The sequence below is a fragment of the Mastigoproctus giganteus genome, chromosome 8 (assembly GCF_048544385.1).
Source record: "Mastigoproctus giganteus isolate SK-2022 chromosome 8, ASM4854438v1, whole genome shotgun sequence".
In the NCBI taxonomy this organism is placed as follows: Eukaryota; Metazoa; Arthropoda; class Arachnida; order Uropygi; family Thelyphonidae; genus Mastigoproctus; species Mastigoproctus giganteus.
The window spans coordinates 111,272,261-111,291,233 of NC_143582.1; the positions used below are offsets into that span (position 1 = coordinate 111,272,261).

General features: G+C 39.3%; 1 protein-coding gene across 4 annotated transcripts in view; it reads right to left on the reverse strand.

Moving 5' to 3' along the window:
- Window positions 1–18,973, reverse strand: part of qm (geranylgeranyl pyrophosphate synthase quemao) — a 262,140-nt gene that overhangs the window by 147,543 nt on the left and 95,624 nt on the right. For all 4 annotated transcript variants that reach the window (XM_090379637.1, XM_090379639.1, XM_090379638.1 and 1 more), the window contains exon 4: window positions 18,303–18,388. In XM_090379637.1, coding sequence (XP_090235763.1) covers window positions 18,303–18,388 — 86 coding nt within the window. The remainder of the gene's footprint in view (window positions 1–18,302; window positions 18,389–18,973) is intronic.

The window sequence follows — 18,973 nt, forward strand, 5'->3', positions numbered from 1 at the left end:
TAAGGAGGTGATTATTCCCTTGTATAAGGCAATGGTCAGGCCACACCTAGAGTACTGTATACAGGCCTGGAGGCCTCATTTCAAGAAGGATGTAGAGCTGCTGGAACGAGTACAGAGAAGGGCAACAAGATTAGTGAATGGAACAAAGGGGTGCTCTTATGAAGAAAGGCTTAGGTTTTGCAAATTACAGTGTCTGGAGACTACTGCTTCTATTAGAATGAGCAGAAGCCTGAAAAACAAGATGCATGATATTTCAGAGACTGCTAGGAGCCATTGCGGTACAAGTAAACACATGGGTTGTGTTAGGGTAGCTAAGAATAGAAACAGGTGCAGGTATACTTGCGTGTACACCAATGCTAGGAGTTTAGTAAATAAATTTGATGAATTTGAGGTATTGCTCAAAACATCAAAGGCAGATATTGTTGGGATATCAGAGACGTGGTGTCACACAGATATAAGGGATGCAGAACTGGAATTTGGGGAGTACAACATCTACAGAAAGGATAGACAGGATAGGAAGGGGGGAGGGGTTATGCTATTAATTAAGAAACACATAAAAACCAAGGAAGTGAAGCCAGTGGACATCGCTGGACAGTGCAGTGTTGAGTCAGTTTGGTGTGACATAAGCATTGGGAGATCAAAATTGAGAGTAGGAGTGTGCTATAGGCCTAATGACTCTGATAAGTATAATAAGAAACTGTACAGAGAAATAGAGTGGGCCAGTAAATCAGAGAGTCTTATAATGGGAGATTTTAATTTCCCAGATATTGACTGGAATTTGGGGGCTGGTCACTCACACACTAGCAAGGCTTTTGTGGATTTATTGGATGATTGTTTTCTACATCAGCATGTTCGGGAGGCAACTAGAGGGAGTAATACTCTTGATTTGATTATCAGCAGTGATTCTTCATGCATTAAGAATCTGCAGATAAATGAACCACTAGGTGGCAGTGATCACAGTGTGCTGAAGTGGGATTTACTCAAAGAGGTAACTACCATTAGGGGTAAAGGGAAGGGTTATTGCTTCCGTAAAGGCGACTACGATGGACTGAGACAGTATTTAAATTCTATACAGTGGGACCAACTGATGACGTTACCAACAGCAAATTCAAAATGGGAAGCATTCAAAGAATTAATCTTGGAAGCTACTAGGCTTTACATACCAACTAAGAAATATTGTTCAAGGTTTAGGCCAAAATGGATGTCAGATGAACTAATGAGGCATATGGCAGAGAAGAAAAATGCATGGGATACATACAAATAAACACATGACACAGAAGCCTATGATAGATACAAGTTGATATGCAACCAAGTTACAAAGGAGGTTAGGCAGGCGAAGGCAGATTACGAGAAATCCTTGGCAAGGGATGCAAAAAAAACAGCAAAGAGTTCTTTACTTATGTAAACTCTAGAAGGAAGGGGACGAATCAGATTGGTCCACTTGATATTGATGGTTCAACTGTTGATGATCCTGCTCAGGTAGCTAACAAACTAAATGAATATTTTGCATCGACATTCACACATGAGGAGTTATTCAGCGAGGGGAATGCCAGAGGTGTATTCAACTCTAGCAGTAAGCTACAGAATCTTGAAACAACTGGGAGTAAAGTGGAGGAGATAAACACAAGAAAGGCACCCGGGGTGGATGGGATCTATCCAGTTATATTAAAGGAGGCAGCAAAGGAAGTAAGCAAACCCTTAGCCATAATTATGAGAGCTTCCTTGGACTCAGGGGAGGTATCCATAGACTGGAAATGTGCAAATGTGACCCCAATTCACAAATGACACAAGTAATTATAGACCTGTGAGTTTATCTTCTGTTCCAGGAAAATTAATGGAGGCACTGGTTAAAGAAGCACTCCAGGATCATTTAGACAAGACTTCAGTTATAGCTCGGACACAGCATGGTTTTGTTAAGGGGAAGTCTTGCCTGACCAATTTGATTGGATATTATGATGCAGTCACAAAAGAACTGGATGCAGGGAATAGCTTTGATATTATATACTTGGATCTTAGAAAGGCTTTTGATACTGTTGCACATGGAAGACTGCTACACAAATTGGAGCAGTGTGACATTGGAGGCAAATTGCTGCTATGGCTAAAGGGGTGGTTGAGGGGGAGAAGACAGAGAGTGGTAATCAATGGACACTGCTCATCGTGGACTAATGTTATTAGTGGAGTCCCTCAGGGCTCAGTGTTGGGTCCATTATTGTTTTCTGTATTTATAAATGATATTGATGATGGTATATCAAGCTTAATGTCCAAGTTTGCAGACGATACAAAGGTTGGCAGGGTTGTCTAGGGCACTACTGACACTATGCTGCTGCAACAGTATCTGGAAAGGTTGAGCAGATGGGCTGAGAGGTGGCAAATGAAGTTTAACATTGACAAATGTAAAGTACTACACATGGGAAACAGCAACCCCAGAGCAACGTATCAACTCTGTGGTACTACACTGACAGTGGTAGAGAATGAAAGGGACTTGGGGGTGGTTGTGCAGGCAGATATGAAGTTCTCTGAGCAGTGCAGACGGGCTGCAAGAGTAGCTCATGGAGTATTGTCAATGATATACAGGAATTTTTCAAGCAGGGATAAGGAGGTGATTATTCCCTTGTATAAGGCAATGGTCAGGCCACACCTAGAGTACTGTATACAGGTCTGGAGGCCTCATTTCAAGAAGGATGTAGAGCTGCTGGAACGAGTACAGAGAAGGGCAGCAAGATTAGTGAATGGAACAAAGGGGTGCTCTTACGAAGAAAGGCTTAAGTTTTGCAAATTACAGTGTCTGGAGACTAGGCACCAGCGAGGTGATCTGATAGAGGTGTATAAAGCCTTGAATGGTTTGAGCATGCTCAATGCTGATGAGATTCTTCCTCTAGTTCAGAATAATCACCTGAGAGGGTATAAATTCAAATTGAGGAAAGACAGATGTAGGATAGACGTGCGGAAATTTGCCTTTAGCCAGCGGGTGGTTGGTTGTTGGAACAGACTTCCATCCCTTGTAGTGGAGGTTGATAGCCTAAATAAGTTTAAGGCTCAGCTGGACAGGTATTTTGAACGAACAGAGGGGTGAAGTGGAAGTGGTTTTTTTTTTTTTTTTTTTGGCTGATGCTGCATAAGCTTGCTTTCTTGCATCAAATGCCTTACTAATGCTAGGCACCAGCGAGGTAATCTGATGGGATTCTCCCTCTTGCTCAGAATAATCACCTGAGAGGGCATAAATTCAAATTGAGGAAAGACAGATGTAGGATAAACGTGCGGAAATTTGCCTTTAGCCAGGAGGTGGTTGGTTGGTGGAAGAGACTTCCATCCCTTGACGTGGAAGTTGATAGCCTAAATAAGTTTAAGGCTCAGCTGGACAGGTATTTTGAACAAACAGAGGGGTGAAGTGGAAGTGGTTATTTATTTTTTTTTATTTATTTTTTTTATTTTTGGCTGATGCTGCATAAGCTTGCTTTCTTGCATCAAATGCCTCTACTAATGCTAATGCTAATTACCACTCTCTGTCTTCTACCCCTCAACCACCCTTTTATCCATAGCAGCAATTTGCCTCCAATGCCACACTGCTCCAATTTGTGCAGAAGTCTTCCATGTGCAACAGTATCAAAAGCCTTTGTAAGATCCAAGTATATAATATCAAAGTTATTCCCTGTCCAGTTCTTTTGTGACTGCATCATAGTATCCAATCAAATTGGTCAGGCAAGACTTTCCCTTAACAAACCGATGCTGTGTTTGAGCTATAACTGAAGTGTTGTCTAGATGGTTCTGCAATGCTTCTTTAACCAGTGCCTCAGTTAATTTCCCTGGAACAGAAGTTAAACGAACAGGTCTGTAATTATCTGTGTCTCCCTTTGATCCTCCTTTGTGGATTGGGGTCACATTTGGATACCTCCCCTGAGTCCAAGGAAGCTCATATAATTATGGCTAAGGGTTTGCTTACTTCCTTTGCTGCCTCCTTTAATATAACTGGATAGATCCCATCCACCCCAAGTGCCTTTCTTGTGTTTATCTTCGACAATTTCTCCTCCACTTTACTCTCAGTTATTAGAAAATTATATAGCTTACTGCCAGAGTTGAAAACACCTCTGGCATTCCCCTCGCTGAATATCTCCTCATGTGTGAATGTCGATGCAAAATATCCATTTAGCTGGTTAGCTACCTGAGCAGGATCATCAACAGTTGAACCAGAGTTTACATAAGTAAAGAACTCTTTGCTGTTTTTCTTTGCATCCTTTGCCAAAGATTTCTCGTAATCTGCCTTTGCCTGCCTAACCACCTTTGTAACTTGATTACAGACCAGCTTATATCTATCATAGGCTTCCATGTCACCCATTAATTTATATGTATCCCATGCATTTTTCTTCTCTGCCATATGTCTCATTAGTTCATCTGACATCCATTTAGGCCTAAACCTTGAACAATATTTCTTAGTTAGTATGTAAAGCCTAGTAGCTTCCAAGATAAGTTCTTTGAATGCTTCCCATTTTGAATTTGCTGTTGGTAAAATCATCAGTTGGTCCCAACGTATAGAATTAAATACTGTGTCAGACCATCATAGTCGCCTTTGCGAAAGCAAAAACCCTTCCCTGTACCCCTGATGGTAGTTACCTCTTTGAATAAATCCCACTAATCATCCAATAAATCCACAAAAGCCTTGGTAGTGTGTGAGTGACCAACACACAAATTCCAGTCAATATCTGGGAAATTAAAATCCCCCATTATAAGACTCTCTGATTTACTGGCCCACTCTATTTCCCTGTACAATTTCTTATTATACTCATCAGAGTCATTAGGCCTATAGTCATTAGGCCTCAATTGTGATCTCCCAATGCTTATGTCACACCAAACTGACTCGACACTGCACTGTCCAGCAATGTCCACTGGCTTCACTTTCTTGGATTTTATGTGTTTCTTAACTGATAGCATAACCCCTACTCCCTTCCTATCCTGTCTATCCTTTCTGTACACATTGTACTCCCCAAATTCCAGTTCTGCATTCCTTATATCTGTGTGACACCACGTCTCTGATATCCAAACAATATCTGCCTTTGATGTTTTGAGCAATACCTCAAATTCATCAAATTTATTTACCAAACTCCTAGCATTGGTGTACACAGAAGTATACATGCACCTGTTCCTATTCTTAGCTACCCTAACACAACCCATGTGTTTACTTGTACCGCAATGACTCACAGCAGTCTCTGACATATCCTGCATCTTGTTTTCCAGGCTGCTGCTCATTCCAATAGAAGCAGTGCAAGAATCACTTTCACCTCTGCCAGTGGCTACTGTTAATCTATTAGTCCTTGTAACCCAGCAAGCTAGCAGTTTTCCTACCTACCTAACACTGCCTCAATAGCATCAGCAAATATTCTTGCACCCTTTCTATTTAAGTGTATCCCATCCCTGTAGAAGCAGTCTCTCCTGTTAACAAGTACAGACCAGGCTGAAAAAAATTCTACCCCTTGAGCCTTGTACAATCTTTCCAGGGCTGAATTGATCGACAAGGCTCTCATCATATACTCCCTCCTATCGTGTCTGGGCAGAATTGCAGACACTTTCAAATTCAACCCTAATTCATGGCTTTTTTTCAACAGTGACCTGTACTTGTTAAGTAATTCTGCCGGTCTCCTACTCTTAATATCATTAGTGCCAACGTGTACAACTATATCACGTTTTGTGCCCTTAAAAGATGATATCCGCTCTAGAACGTCATCAACCTTTGCCCCTGGCAGACATATCCTGGTCCTGTTCCACCTATCCTTTTTACAAAGCATGTTCCCCGTTTCCCTGACAATAGAGTTGCCAACAACTACTAGTTCCTGTGAGACCAGCGCATTCATTTGTGGCAGTCATTACGAGCGTAGCCTGTGCGGACGTAGCTTATTGCCGCTCCTGGAACAGAGAAGTTTTTTCTGATTTATTTTCAGTTTTATTAGCTTAAATTGGCATATTAACTTATTTTCTAGAGTAGCTTTATATTCCTAGTTACGATACTCAGTTTAAAGTTTAACTTAGATACAGATTTTGTAGGTATTACTGAGTATCGGTAAGGGTATCAAATCCACGTGTTACAAGTGCAGCTCCGTTGAACGAGAGGTTTTTTTCCTAACCATATTTAGCCGATTTATTCAGGCCTAAATGGATGTCAGATGAACTAATGAGACATATGGCAGAGAAGAAAAATGCATGGGATACATATAAATTAACATGTGACACAGAAGCCTATGATAGATATAAGTTGATCTGTAACCAAGTTACAAAGGTGGTTAGGCAGGTGAAGGCAGATTACGAGAAATCTTTGGCAAGGGATGCAAAGAAAAACAGCAAGGAGTTCTTTACTTATGTAAACTCTAGAAGGAAGGGGATGAATCAGATTGGTCCACTTGATATCGATGGATCAACTGTTCATGATCCTGCTCAGGCAGCTAACAAACTAAATCAATATTTTGCATTTATATTTGCACATGAGGAGTTATTCAGGAAGGGGAATGCCATAGATGAAGTAAACACTGGCAGTGAGCTAGATGATCTTGTAATAATTGAGAGTAAAGTGGAGGAGAAGTTGTTGAAGATAAATACAAGAAAGGCACCTGGGGTGGATGGGATCTATCCAGTTATATTAAAGGAAGTAAGCAATCCGTTAGCCATAATTATGAGAGCTTCCTTGGACTCAGGGGAGGTACCCACAAACTGGAGATGTGCAAATGTAACCCAAATTCACAAAGGAAGATCAAAGGCTGACACAAGTAATTATAGACCTGTGAGTTTATCTTCTGTTCCAGGAAAATTAATGGAAGCACTGGTTAAAGAAGCACTACAGGATCATCTTGACAAGAATTCAGTTATAGCTCAGACACAGCATGGTTTTGTTAAGGGAAGGTCTTACCTGACCAATTTGATTGGATACTATGATGTAGTCACAAAAGATTTGGATGCAGGGAATAACTTTGATATTATATATTTGGATCTTACAAAGGCTTTTGATACTGTTGCACGTGGAAGACTGCTGCACAAATTGGAGCAGTGTAGCATTGGAGGTAAATTGCTGCTAGGGATAAAGGGATGGTTGAGTGGCAGAAGACAGAGAGTGGTAATTAATGGACACTGCTCGTCGTAGACTAATGTTATTAGTGGAGCCCTTCAGGGTTCAGTGTTGGGTCCATTGTTGTTTTCTGTATTTATAAATGATATTGATGATGGTATATCAAGCTTAATGTCCAAGTTTGCAGACGATACAAAGGTTGGCAGGGTTGTGAAGGACGCTACTGACGCTATGCTGCTGCTGCAACAGGATCTGGAAAGGTTAAGCAGATGGGCTGAGAGGTGGCAAATGAAGTTTAACCTTGACAAGTGTAAAATACTACATATGGGAAACAGCAACCCCAGAGCAACGTATCAACTCTGTGGTACTACCCTGACAGTACTAGAGAATGAAAAGGACCTGGGGGTAATTGTGCAGGCAGATATGAAGTTCTCTGATCAGTGCAGATGGGCTGCAAGAGTAGCTCATGGTGTCTTATCAATGATATACAGGAATTTTTCTAGCAGGGATAGGGAGGTGATTATTCCCTTGTATAAGGGAATGGTCAGGCTGCACCTTGAGTACTGTATACAGGTCTGGAGGCCTCATTTCAAGAAGGATGTAGAGCTGCTGGAATGAGTACAGAGAGGGCAACAAGGTTAGTGAACAGAACGAAGGGTTGCTCTTACGAAGAAAGGCTTAAGTTTTGCAAATTACAGTGTCTGGAGACTAGGCACTGGCGAGGTGATCTGATAGAGGTGTATAAAGCCTTGAATGGTTTGAGCATGCTCAATGCTGATGGGATACTGCCTCTTCCTCAGAATAATCACCTGAGAGGGCATAAATTCAAATTGAGGAAAGACAGATGTAGGATAGATGTGCGGAAATTTGCCTTTAGCCAGCGGGTAGTTGGTTGGTGGAACAGACGTCCATCCCTTGTTGTGGAAGTTGATAGCCTAAATAAATTTAAGGCTCAGCTGGACAGGTATTTCGAACGAACGGAGGGGTGAAGTGGAAGGGTTTTTTTTTTTTTTTTTTTGGCTGATGCTGCATAAGCTTGCTTTCTTGCATCATATGCCTCTACTAATTCTAATTCTGCCTTGGGGTTAGGGTGTTCTAAGTTAAGGTGTTCCAAGAGCGGCTGGACAGTGGACATAGCAACATTGTTGGGGTAATGGTGGACACCCACCCCTCACAGTCACGGAAGTGAACGGACACATTAGCAAGAGCTCCGCTTGAGGTAAACGGCGGATAGGGAGGATTTCTTGGATTTTCTGGCTTCAAAAACCATGGAACTTGGATTCTTCATGTCGTGCACAGATGAAAACAACCAGTATTATTCAGGTAAGCTTGTTAGTTATAGTTGTTTTTAGCTATTATCGGTTTTTTGAACACGTTTCCGTGCAGCACGACTGTTGCAGCATTAGCAGTAGCAATCATACTATTGCAGTTTTCGATATTGCGACGCCTCAAAATTCCAAAAATTGGGATAAATTTCTCGATCAAAATAGCTGGATACATGTTATTTGTGAGGGGAAATGTGAATTTCCGTTTAGATTAAACATATACTTGCATATAAGAGTACCTTTCTTTATGTGTGACTGTTTTCCAGCCAAAACGGGAAAACATTGCATCTTGGGTTTTAATAGGCCTACAACTATAAAATATACCTTAAATTACTTCCCTGGATAGAAGGAACATTATAATATCAGCAAACTGACTGGCAACGACCAAAACTCAAGGGAAAAAACTGAAAAATCAAAAAATATCAATCATAATCCTGACTTGAAGACCTGCCTGATTGTGGGATAGAGGTGCTAAACAATGAAGAAATTACAGACGAAGACTTAGAAGCTTGCTGTGTGTGTAAAAGTGTAAAAAGGGCTAGAAAAGGCAAAAACCAGGTAGAAAATACAGATTAAAAGGAGAATGATAATTTAGAGCCACAGGTCACAAAAACAAAGGAGGAGGAGAGGAAATTTTAGCTTATAAATCAATTAGAGGATCCCATAAGATATAAAGAAATGAAACTGTTCCTAGAAGAGTTTCTTTATAAACAGACAAACAGAATTACATCTGAAACAAGATTGCAGATAGTGAACTGCTATTCTGTTTTGGAACATAGTGGTTGAATTTAATACAGAAAACAAGGCATTGAAAGCAAAAGTAGAAACAGTGACTGAAGAGAAGAATAATTATAAAGAAATAAATACTTTGACTTAAGCCCAAGTAGCAAGGGCCACCAAAGCAGATTCATCACATACTAAACAAACCAATGATAACACTAAGGAAATGCCAAAGGCAAAAGAAACAAACAATCATTATAAAGGCTAAGCCTGACTCTACAAACAAATTCCAGCGAGGCAGTCAGGGATACTGTCATTACGAAATTAAAACCTCATTTGAAAAAAATAAAAGTGAATAACAGGAGAAAAATAAAAGATAATGAAGTTTGAATTGAAGTAACAAATAAACGGGAAGTTAAAAAGATTGAAACCAACCCAGAGGTAGTAAAATTGAGACTGCAAACAGAAAAACCAAGGGGCAGGAACCACAACATCATTATACTTGACATCCCTGAGACAACTCTGGAAAGAGATCTTACGTTGGATTTCTACAACAAAACTTTATCAATATAATAGAACTGGACAAGTTTGCCATAGAATTTCTTCTAAAAAGAGGAACAAAAAACAAAAGAAATGGGCAATTCAATATCGTTGTGGAAGTGTCACCCAGAATTTGGAAAAACCTACAAGGACAACAAAGAGTCTGTGCTGGTGGACCAGCCATGAATTCAGGGAATTCTTTCCTGTACAGAAGTGCTTTAACTGTCATAAATATGGTCATACTGCCAGAGACTGCAGTCAGAATTCCCCTGTCTGTGGCCACTGCACAGCCACTGGCCACAATTACAAGAACTGCCAAAATAAAAATCAGCTGCCAAAATGTGCTATCTGTAAGGCAGCACGGCTGACTGACTGTGCACAAAGTATCAGGGATGATAAATGCCTGTTATAAAAAAAATGGTAAAACTTATATAATTTAGGGGCAACTATGGGCCAGATTGAAAACAAATGTAACCCGGGCTCTAAATCTCGTCCAATTGAATGCTCAAAGAGCAAGAGCTATTGTAGGTCAATTCAAACTCAAATTGGAAGAAAATAATATAGATATCTTGGTACTCCAGGAGCCCTACGCACATATGGGTGGGGTTCAAGGATACTCAAGGGGCTATAAAATAATAGAATACACCTCAGGTGTCCCTTCTACAGCAATAGTAATTAAAAATATTGACCTTACAGTCACAAAGGAGGGTCACCTCTGCTCTGCAATGGCAGAGTGTGCCCATATCATCAGTACTGTAGGTCAGTTTTACATTATTTCATTATATTTTAGACCAGGTGAGGATATAAATCCAGCTATTGAATACCTACAAGCAGTCATAGACTTGCTACCTACTGAAAATATCATAGTGTGTGCTGATGTCCACTGCCAGTCAGCCTTATGGAAGACAGAGCAGGCACACACAACGGCCAGACACTTTCAGACTATATAGCCACCTCACACTTTCAAGTGCTAAACCAATCAAATAACCTCCCAACTTTTAGCTGTACCATGTGGGAGAATGACATGATGTTACTCTCGCCACCAATTCAATAGCTTATAAAATTACAGACAGGTTTGTTCAACCGGTCTGGACCACATCGGATCATAGAGTCATCACCTTCAAACTAAATAGGCAATTATAAACACCCCAACACTCCTTGTTAAATATCAAAAGGTATAACCTCAAAAAGGCAAACTGGCAGATTTTTGCAGAACATACAGCAGCTCAGCTGCAAAAACAGGAAAATGAGTGGTCTAGATCAGGCAACTGTAGCTGGAACAAGCAAGCACTGACCATGACAAACATTTTAACAAAAACAGCTGACCTGTCTATCCACGGAAAAAACCGAGGAAGCAGGCAGTCCCCTGAACTGACTGTACTCAGGAGAAGGGTACACCAGTCGAGGAGAAATTTTCAAAGAGCAAGAACATCTTGGCCACAAAATGAGGTGGATGCACTGAGAGATTCTTATAGAATCTCTCAGGAATCAGTATACAGTTCTCATAAGGGACAAGAAAAATAATGCTCGAGGCACTTGGTGGGAACCACTGGAAACAATAACCCTTGGGGAGTTTTCTACAGAATAGTGACCAACAAGCTGCCAAGAGGAGATGTCTTAGAAACTACTGTCAAACCAGATGGAACCCCAACCCTGTGTTGGGCAGACTCTGTGAATAACATCCTAGACAGTATTATTCAGACCAAAACTAGGGATCATTCCCCACCTAGATGAACATTATAAAAGAAAACACTGAATATGAAAATGCCAATTGAACCTCTGTTTACTATACAAGACTTAGAAATAGCACTATCTAAAACTAAAAACAATAAATGCCCAGGTTTTGACCCAGGAGTTTGAGATTATCAAAAAATTAGCAGAAATAGCACCGGACAAATTAATAGCACTATATAACTGTATGACAGAAGGTATATTCCCAAAAATATGGAAAAAAGCTGTATTAAGATTAATTCTCAAAAACCCTGAGGAAACCCCCCCTACTGATCCCAAATCATATAGACCAATAGCCTTACTTCCTGTACTAGGGAAAATATACGAAAGACTAATATATAGCAGATTAGCTCAATACTGTGCAGAAGCAGTTTTACATTCCAAAATCAGTATCGTTTTAAGCAGGGCAACTCTACAGAGGATGCCATGCACCACCTACTGACAACAGTTAAAAACTCAGAGGAGAAATATATGCTGGCAACCTCTATTGACTTTGCTGGGCATTGGACTCACTCTGGTGGTATAGTGTTCTTATATCACCAGATAGTGTTCTTATATCACCAGATTGAGGTGTTAATAGTGTATCTCAGCCTTTACGGTGTTGTTTATTCAGTTGCTACACGCGTGCAGCTTTGTTTATGTGTATCAAGCGTGCCTCCTCATTTTGTAATTGTGCTTTATTCCTTAAAAATGAGTAAAATACTTAAAAGGTGTGAAAAGGAAGCGTCCTGGTGAAGACACTGCAGATTCAGAGAGAAAACGAAAAGCAATCGATAAACAGAGGGCAGACTGGGTCAAAAATTCTTACCCGGGAAAATTTGTAGTGGCCTCATACTAGCATTTAGGGCCAAAATCACACCGACCTCCGGCCCACCGGGGTTTCCCCGGTAAGGCTTATGGCCAGTCTGCTTCTGTTGATAGAGAAAAAATATGAAATTGTGAAACGCTTTGAGCGAAATGAAAGACCATGTGATATTGCACGTGATACAGACCTAAATGAGGCAACGCCGAGAATTACAAAGAATGCAGAGAAAATAAAAACAACTTTTATAATAGCAGGAACGATTCAAAGTGTAATTAAAAGCCATTAGATTAAGATACAAAGAATTGGAAGAGATGGAACGGCTGTCATCTGTTTGGATAGAAAATCAAACAAAAAACAATAGAAGCAAAAGCATTAGCAATATTTTATTACGTAATAAAATACTTACCTATTTTATTACGATTATTTATTGTGTTTAGTAATGTTTTGGTTACAAATGTGTATTCAATCTTGGGTGGTCGGCACCTAACCCTATTTTTCCCATAGGGCCTGTTGTTTATATTGCAAGATTTTGCATTGCACGAGAGGGTTTCTAGGCACACAACTATTGTGCTATACGAGGACTGACTGTATAAGTATATCACACGACAGTAGTGGGCTGATTTGCTAACGCTGCGCCTGTGCTGCCATCCATAGTTCATTTTTTGCCTATATAATCTGGTTAAGATTACTTTTGTCAGTGGTGTGGCTTTGCATTTGAGTGCTTGTATCTGTCCTATTTTTAATTTTCGCTGCATAAGGACCACCGCTGTTCAAGTCCTCTGCATTGGCGGTTCGATCTGGGGATCGGATGGTGGACTGATCTTTTGATCGATTTGCCTTTGCGGCGATTTGGCTAGCGATCGAAATGCAGCGATTCCCTGATCATTATTGGCCTTGTGGTCCTCTGTTGAGATAGGGCATAATTGTCAGTCTATTTTTGTTTTTTGTTTTATTTTATTTTATTTTATTTTATTGTAGTTGTTCACATCTCTGTTCATGATATTTCACATAAATTTGTACCTGGTGCCTGTCAGAGGGGGCACCGTTAAATTTCATTTAATTGGCTATTCAAAATTTAATTGATTATATTTTATTATCTTTGTATTTAGACTTCAAAATTATCTTCGAGAGTTTCTGATGCAATAATTTTATTCTCTTCCCTCCCTGTTTGTTTGATCATTATGTATAATTTCACAATTTTTACTCTTCTGTCTTGCCATGCTGCTTTTATCATTATTCTCACTTAAGTTATATATATATATATATTATAAACTATAAAAAAAGTATAAAAATAGAATGCAAGTAGAGCGAGAATGCGGATTATGAATGAAGTAAATGTGTCTCTCTGCCACTCGCCCAGTGGTTTCACCGCTGCCAGCTATTATATCCCACCCCAGGACCAGGATGGGCAGTTTGACCTTCCTACTGGATTCAACAAGATATAGACCTGGCAATCTCAACTGGGTACTCTAACCCAGTTCTCTTTAAAACCCCATCCCCAGGCAGGGGAGGTAGGAGATGGGTCTCTTGTCTCCTACCCCATACTTCGCTCGACCCCACTGACTTCTTTGGGGATGCCTACTCTATTGTCCCCATCCTTCTACCTGTTCCCCCCCCCCAGTCTCCAGTCAACCCCCACTCTAACTAAGCAGACCGAGTACACCCCTAGCAATGCCTCCAAATTCTAATCATCATCTAAAAATTCAAGTGCTTTCTGGTAAACCTCTTTCACCCTTTCAAAATTCTAGTGTTCACCCCCCTTTTTATATCAGTCTTGCCACTGAAATCCTCAGAAAATAGGTGGCAGGGCCAGATTAAGAGTACTTAAATAATTTACTGGGTGCCTGGCCTGCCTCCTCATGGTAAAGTGTGGGCAACGGTGGGTCCCAATGGCTAAATGGTCAGAGAAACAACAGAAAGACAACACTACACAACAAACCATTCCCCACACACTTTTTAAATCTCTGGCCTCCACAAAGTTCTGTGTTACTTAAAAAGAATGCAACGTGGAGATGGGGGAAACCCACGGTGCCATCAGACAACTAACACACTTTACCTCATTGATAGTCATGGTGAATGTAGGCTGTCGTGCTATGTGCAAGCCAGTAGACAGAAAACAAGTGTAACAGCTGACCGCAGACCAGGGATGACCAGCAGTGTTTCCAAAAACATGATCCAACAAACCCTCCATATGGGTCACCACAGTAAGTGCCTGATCAAGGTACCAATGCTTATGAACACCCACTGCCAATGATACCTAATGTTTACATCTGAAACCGAATGGCATCACTGGACCACTGACAACCAGGATAAAGTTGCCTTTTCTGATGTGAGGGTGTGGCGACAAAATGCAGAGAGGAATCACTCCAATATCCTTGTCCAATGGAAACAGGAAGGTGGTGGCAGTGCTTTGGTATTGGGGGGATGTTTTCTAGGAATCTCTTAGAGACTTCATACCCCTAAATTGCACTCTAACTGCTAAAAACTACTTAACCATTGTGGCTGATCAGGACCACCCCGTAGTGGTGACTGCCTTGCTGGATGGCACAAGTGTGTTCCAGCAGGATAACATGCCCCTGCTATGCTGTCAGTTTTGTTCAAGAATGGTTCACTGAACATGAAAGTGACTTCCAGCTGCTATCTTGGTAGGCAAATTCACGGGATATGAATCCCATAGAGCACTTGTAGGTTTATGTGGATCAACAGATAGAGCCTGTAAACATTGCAGAAGGTATTCTCAGAGACCTTACTGAATCCATGCCCAACCACTGGGTAGGTGGTCATACTGTTTTGACTGGACAGTGTACATTACTGAAACAGAATACAGTAGATGCCAATAACTGTAACCACTTCAGGACTCAGTTAAAGTAATAACAATAACTGATGGAACAAGAATGCAGCTGTTCATGTTGGTTACTGATGCAAAGTGGAAATGTGTATATAAAAATGTGGAAGTAGACAGAAAGAAAACATTAAAATCAACAGTAGCATAAAATACTTTAATTTCACTATCACTATTTCTTCAAGAAAGTCATCAATAAAAATTAGTCACAATGTTTCTGGAAACTCATACAAATCGTTTAAAACAAAAATATGAAAATCAAGAATTAGAAAAGGGTTAATGCTCTATAGCAGGGGTCGGCAAACTACGGCCCGCTGTGACATTTCATGTGGCCCGCCAACGCCATGGAATATGTTATTGTACATAAAAAAAATCCCCACACATTTAACATTTTGGCATCACCACTTCATCAAATGATGACATGATCACAGCATTACAAGATTTAAAGGTCTTTCCATTTTATTTTTTTTATTATAGCTTTACCAAGGCATAATTAATTTTTCTAATTTATATATATTTTATTCCTGCAGGTACCCAGCATTCATAAGGATACAAGAGAAGAGGTGAAAAATTAACCCTGAATGCAGTGTCTTCAAAGAGTAATGAAGGTTGGACTATTTTGTAACTGAAAAAAGTAGCAAAGCATTATGCATAATATTCAGAGAAACTATTGAAATGCTTATGTAGACATTACCAAACGAAGCATTCAACACTGTTCTCATCTCATGGGGAAAAAGATCAGACAAATACAAAGCCTTAAAATGGAGTATTTAATCACAACAATCATTTTTCACGAGGATAAAAGCTAAAACTGAAGCTGTAACTAAAGCTAGTTTCTGAGTAGTTCATTTGTCAGCTAAGAAAGGAAAACCATTCACTGATGGTTTATTAAATCTTGTATGATAGCAACTGTTGAAGAAGTGTCCCAACAAAGTAGATTTATTCAAGAATATAGGTCTTTCAGCAAAATCAATAACTGGAGAGTTGAAGACATAGGAGACAACATTATGTGTCAATTAAAAAAGAAAGCACGAGATTTCCTGTGGTTTTCTTTGGCTCTTGATGAGTCAACAGATGTGTCTCACATTTTGGAGTTGCTCGTGTTCATTTGCGGAATTGATGCTAACTTTGAAGTGACTGAAGAATTAGCTTCTGTGAACAGCATGCATGGAACAACTACTGGTGAAGACATTTTCAAAGAAATTGAAAAAATACTGATTAACTACGATTTGGATTGGAAACTTCTGAAGTGTATTACTACTGATGGCAGAAGAAATATGTGGTGTAGGAAAAGGTTTAGTTGGACAAATCTACAAAGTTTGTGAAAGTGCAGGATCTACAAAACCCATGGTGTTTCACTGCATTATTCATCAGCAGGCACTTTGCAAAAACATTTGGATCTTTCATGTGTCTTGGAACCAGTCGTATCAACGGTGAACTTTATTCGATCTCATGCACTCAACCATCGTCAGTTTCGGGCATTTTTGGAAGATATAGAAGCTGAATATACCGACTTGCCTTAAACATTGCAGTGAGGTGGCTTAGCAGCAGTAAAGTTATCTCTCAATTTTTTGAACTTAGGAATAAGATTGAAATTTTTCTGAATGAGAAAAATCGCCCTCAGTTGCTACTTGAAAACAGTGAATGGTTGTGGAAATTAGCTCTTTCAGCAGACTTGATGTTTCTTAATGAATTCAATCTCAAACTGGAAGGCAAAACTGCACTTATATGTGACATACTCTGTAGTGAAAGCATTTTGACATAAATTTGCCTTTTTCAATCCCAACTGATGATGAACAGCTTTACCCACACAAAATGCTGTGAAAAGTTTAAGCAACAAGTGAACTCTCCATTTCCGCTCAAATTTGCTCAAGACATAATTAGTGATCTTAAGCTACTGTTTCAACAGCGTTTTTCTGACCTTGATGAAAACTCAAAAACGTTAAGGATATTTCAAAATCCATTTGACTGTATTATTGAGGACCTCCCATCAGATCTTCAACTGGAAGTAACTGACCTGCAGTCCAATGACATGTTGAAAGAGGGAAACTTAACTGACTTTTACAAATTTCTTCTTGATATACTTTAAAATCTTTTGCTTGGGGATTGATTTCAGTACTTTGCACAACATATCCATGTGAGAAGTTGTTTTTTTTTTTGTTTTTGTTATTTGGTTTTTAGGAGCATTAGCAACTAAGGCCATATTGCTCCGGGATATGAGGTGGTCATTCCCGGACCTTTCCGCATCCTCCGTATTTGGTGGTGACGGGCTCGAACCCCGGTCTAATCAAGAAGCGTGTGCTACGCACTGCTGCTCCTTTCCACCTGGCTACGGAGGCGCCTCCATGTGAGAAGACATTTTCAAATATGAAGTATGCTAAATCTGTTTTTATAGGTCGCTCCTAACTGATCAACATTTACAGTCAATTTTGATTACAGGAAGCACACATTTTGAACCAGAGTCTGACTTTTTAATTTTGTCACAGAAAAAAGAATTTCGTGGCTCTTATTGATTCTTTGTAACACCATTACAATAAGAATTATATTGAACTTTGTGTATGCTCTTAATGGAAAATATTAAATGATTAAAAAATATGCTGTTTTTTTTTTGTTTTATATATCCATGGTTTTGCTTTGTATTACTGACTTGGCCCACAAGACCTAAAAACATTTCCAATTTGGCCAGTCTCCAAAAAGATTTGCCAACCCCTGCTCTATAGTAAAAAAGTTGGATTGCTAGGAGTACAATACTTTCTTTCACAGAGTAATGACACCAACAACCATTCGAAATGTACGAGGCAAAATCAGTAACTAGCCACAAAACGTGTCAGAATTCAAGAACAAATCGGAATGTTACATAATCACTTCCACTGAACATGTGCATACCACAATAAGGCAAAAATAACATAAGCTGAAGTGCTGATTGTAATAAACACAGTTTTTTTCCTATGTATTCATAAAAGTAATAACATTATCTGTGATTGCAGTAAGTAGTGTACACTGTATCCAAACTGCATATGTAAAACTGAAAAAAATATGGCAAATAAAAAAAAAGTGTTCATTAATTACAGCTATTATTGTTACTACTTATTACACATACAAAGAGAGCAATACAAGCTTTTATGCAGCTCAAAGTTTTTGATATTTCTTACATCCTTATATTAATAATCTTTGCCATTTTCTTGAAAAAAACTTAATGTTCTAAATGCAAAATTATTCAGTTTTAACATCTCCCACAAGCAATCATAATAATTTTATTGCTGTGAAAAACTAGTGTAAACTACTAATACTTACAAAAGACTGGCATTGTGCAACATCTGAACCACTTCTCCAATGAGATGACACTTATCAGATGAAATATTCAACCAATGGTTAAAAGCCTAAATTGGTAATCAAGTATAAAAATTGTTAAGAGAAAATTTTAAATGGTGTAAGGTTATGCAATAAAGTACCCCCAAAAGTACTCAGACACCAAAAATGGCTTTATAAGGTGATAATGATAATTTATGATAACAGTATTATCATGCTGAAATACAAAAAGTCCCAATTCCATATAACTAAAGATACTAGAGTTATCAAAAATTTCAAGCTGTGGAAGGAAGGGGATCAGTGGAGGAGCAGCTTAGCCCACACCACTACACTTCTCCCAGAATTCTTTACATCCTTAGGAGAAAGTAGAATTCTCACAAGCTACACTCAGACTATCATATCTGAACAGTGTGTACTACAATTCATCATTTCACAGAAACCTTCCATTATTCTGGAAGTACAAAAAATGGGCAATACACTGCTCCATAAGTTCTCAACCTCATTGTGTCAGATAGTACACAAATCCATAAGACAAAGAAAACAAAAAAAAAATAAAAATAATTAACCAAAAATACATAGAAACACTGACATAATTTATATTTTATTACTGTGCTGGTAAAATAACTTTCCATTTTTTTTTTTCTTTTTTAAGTGTA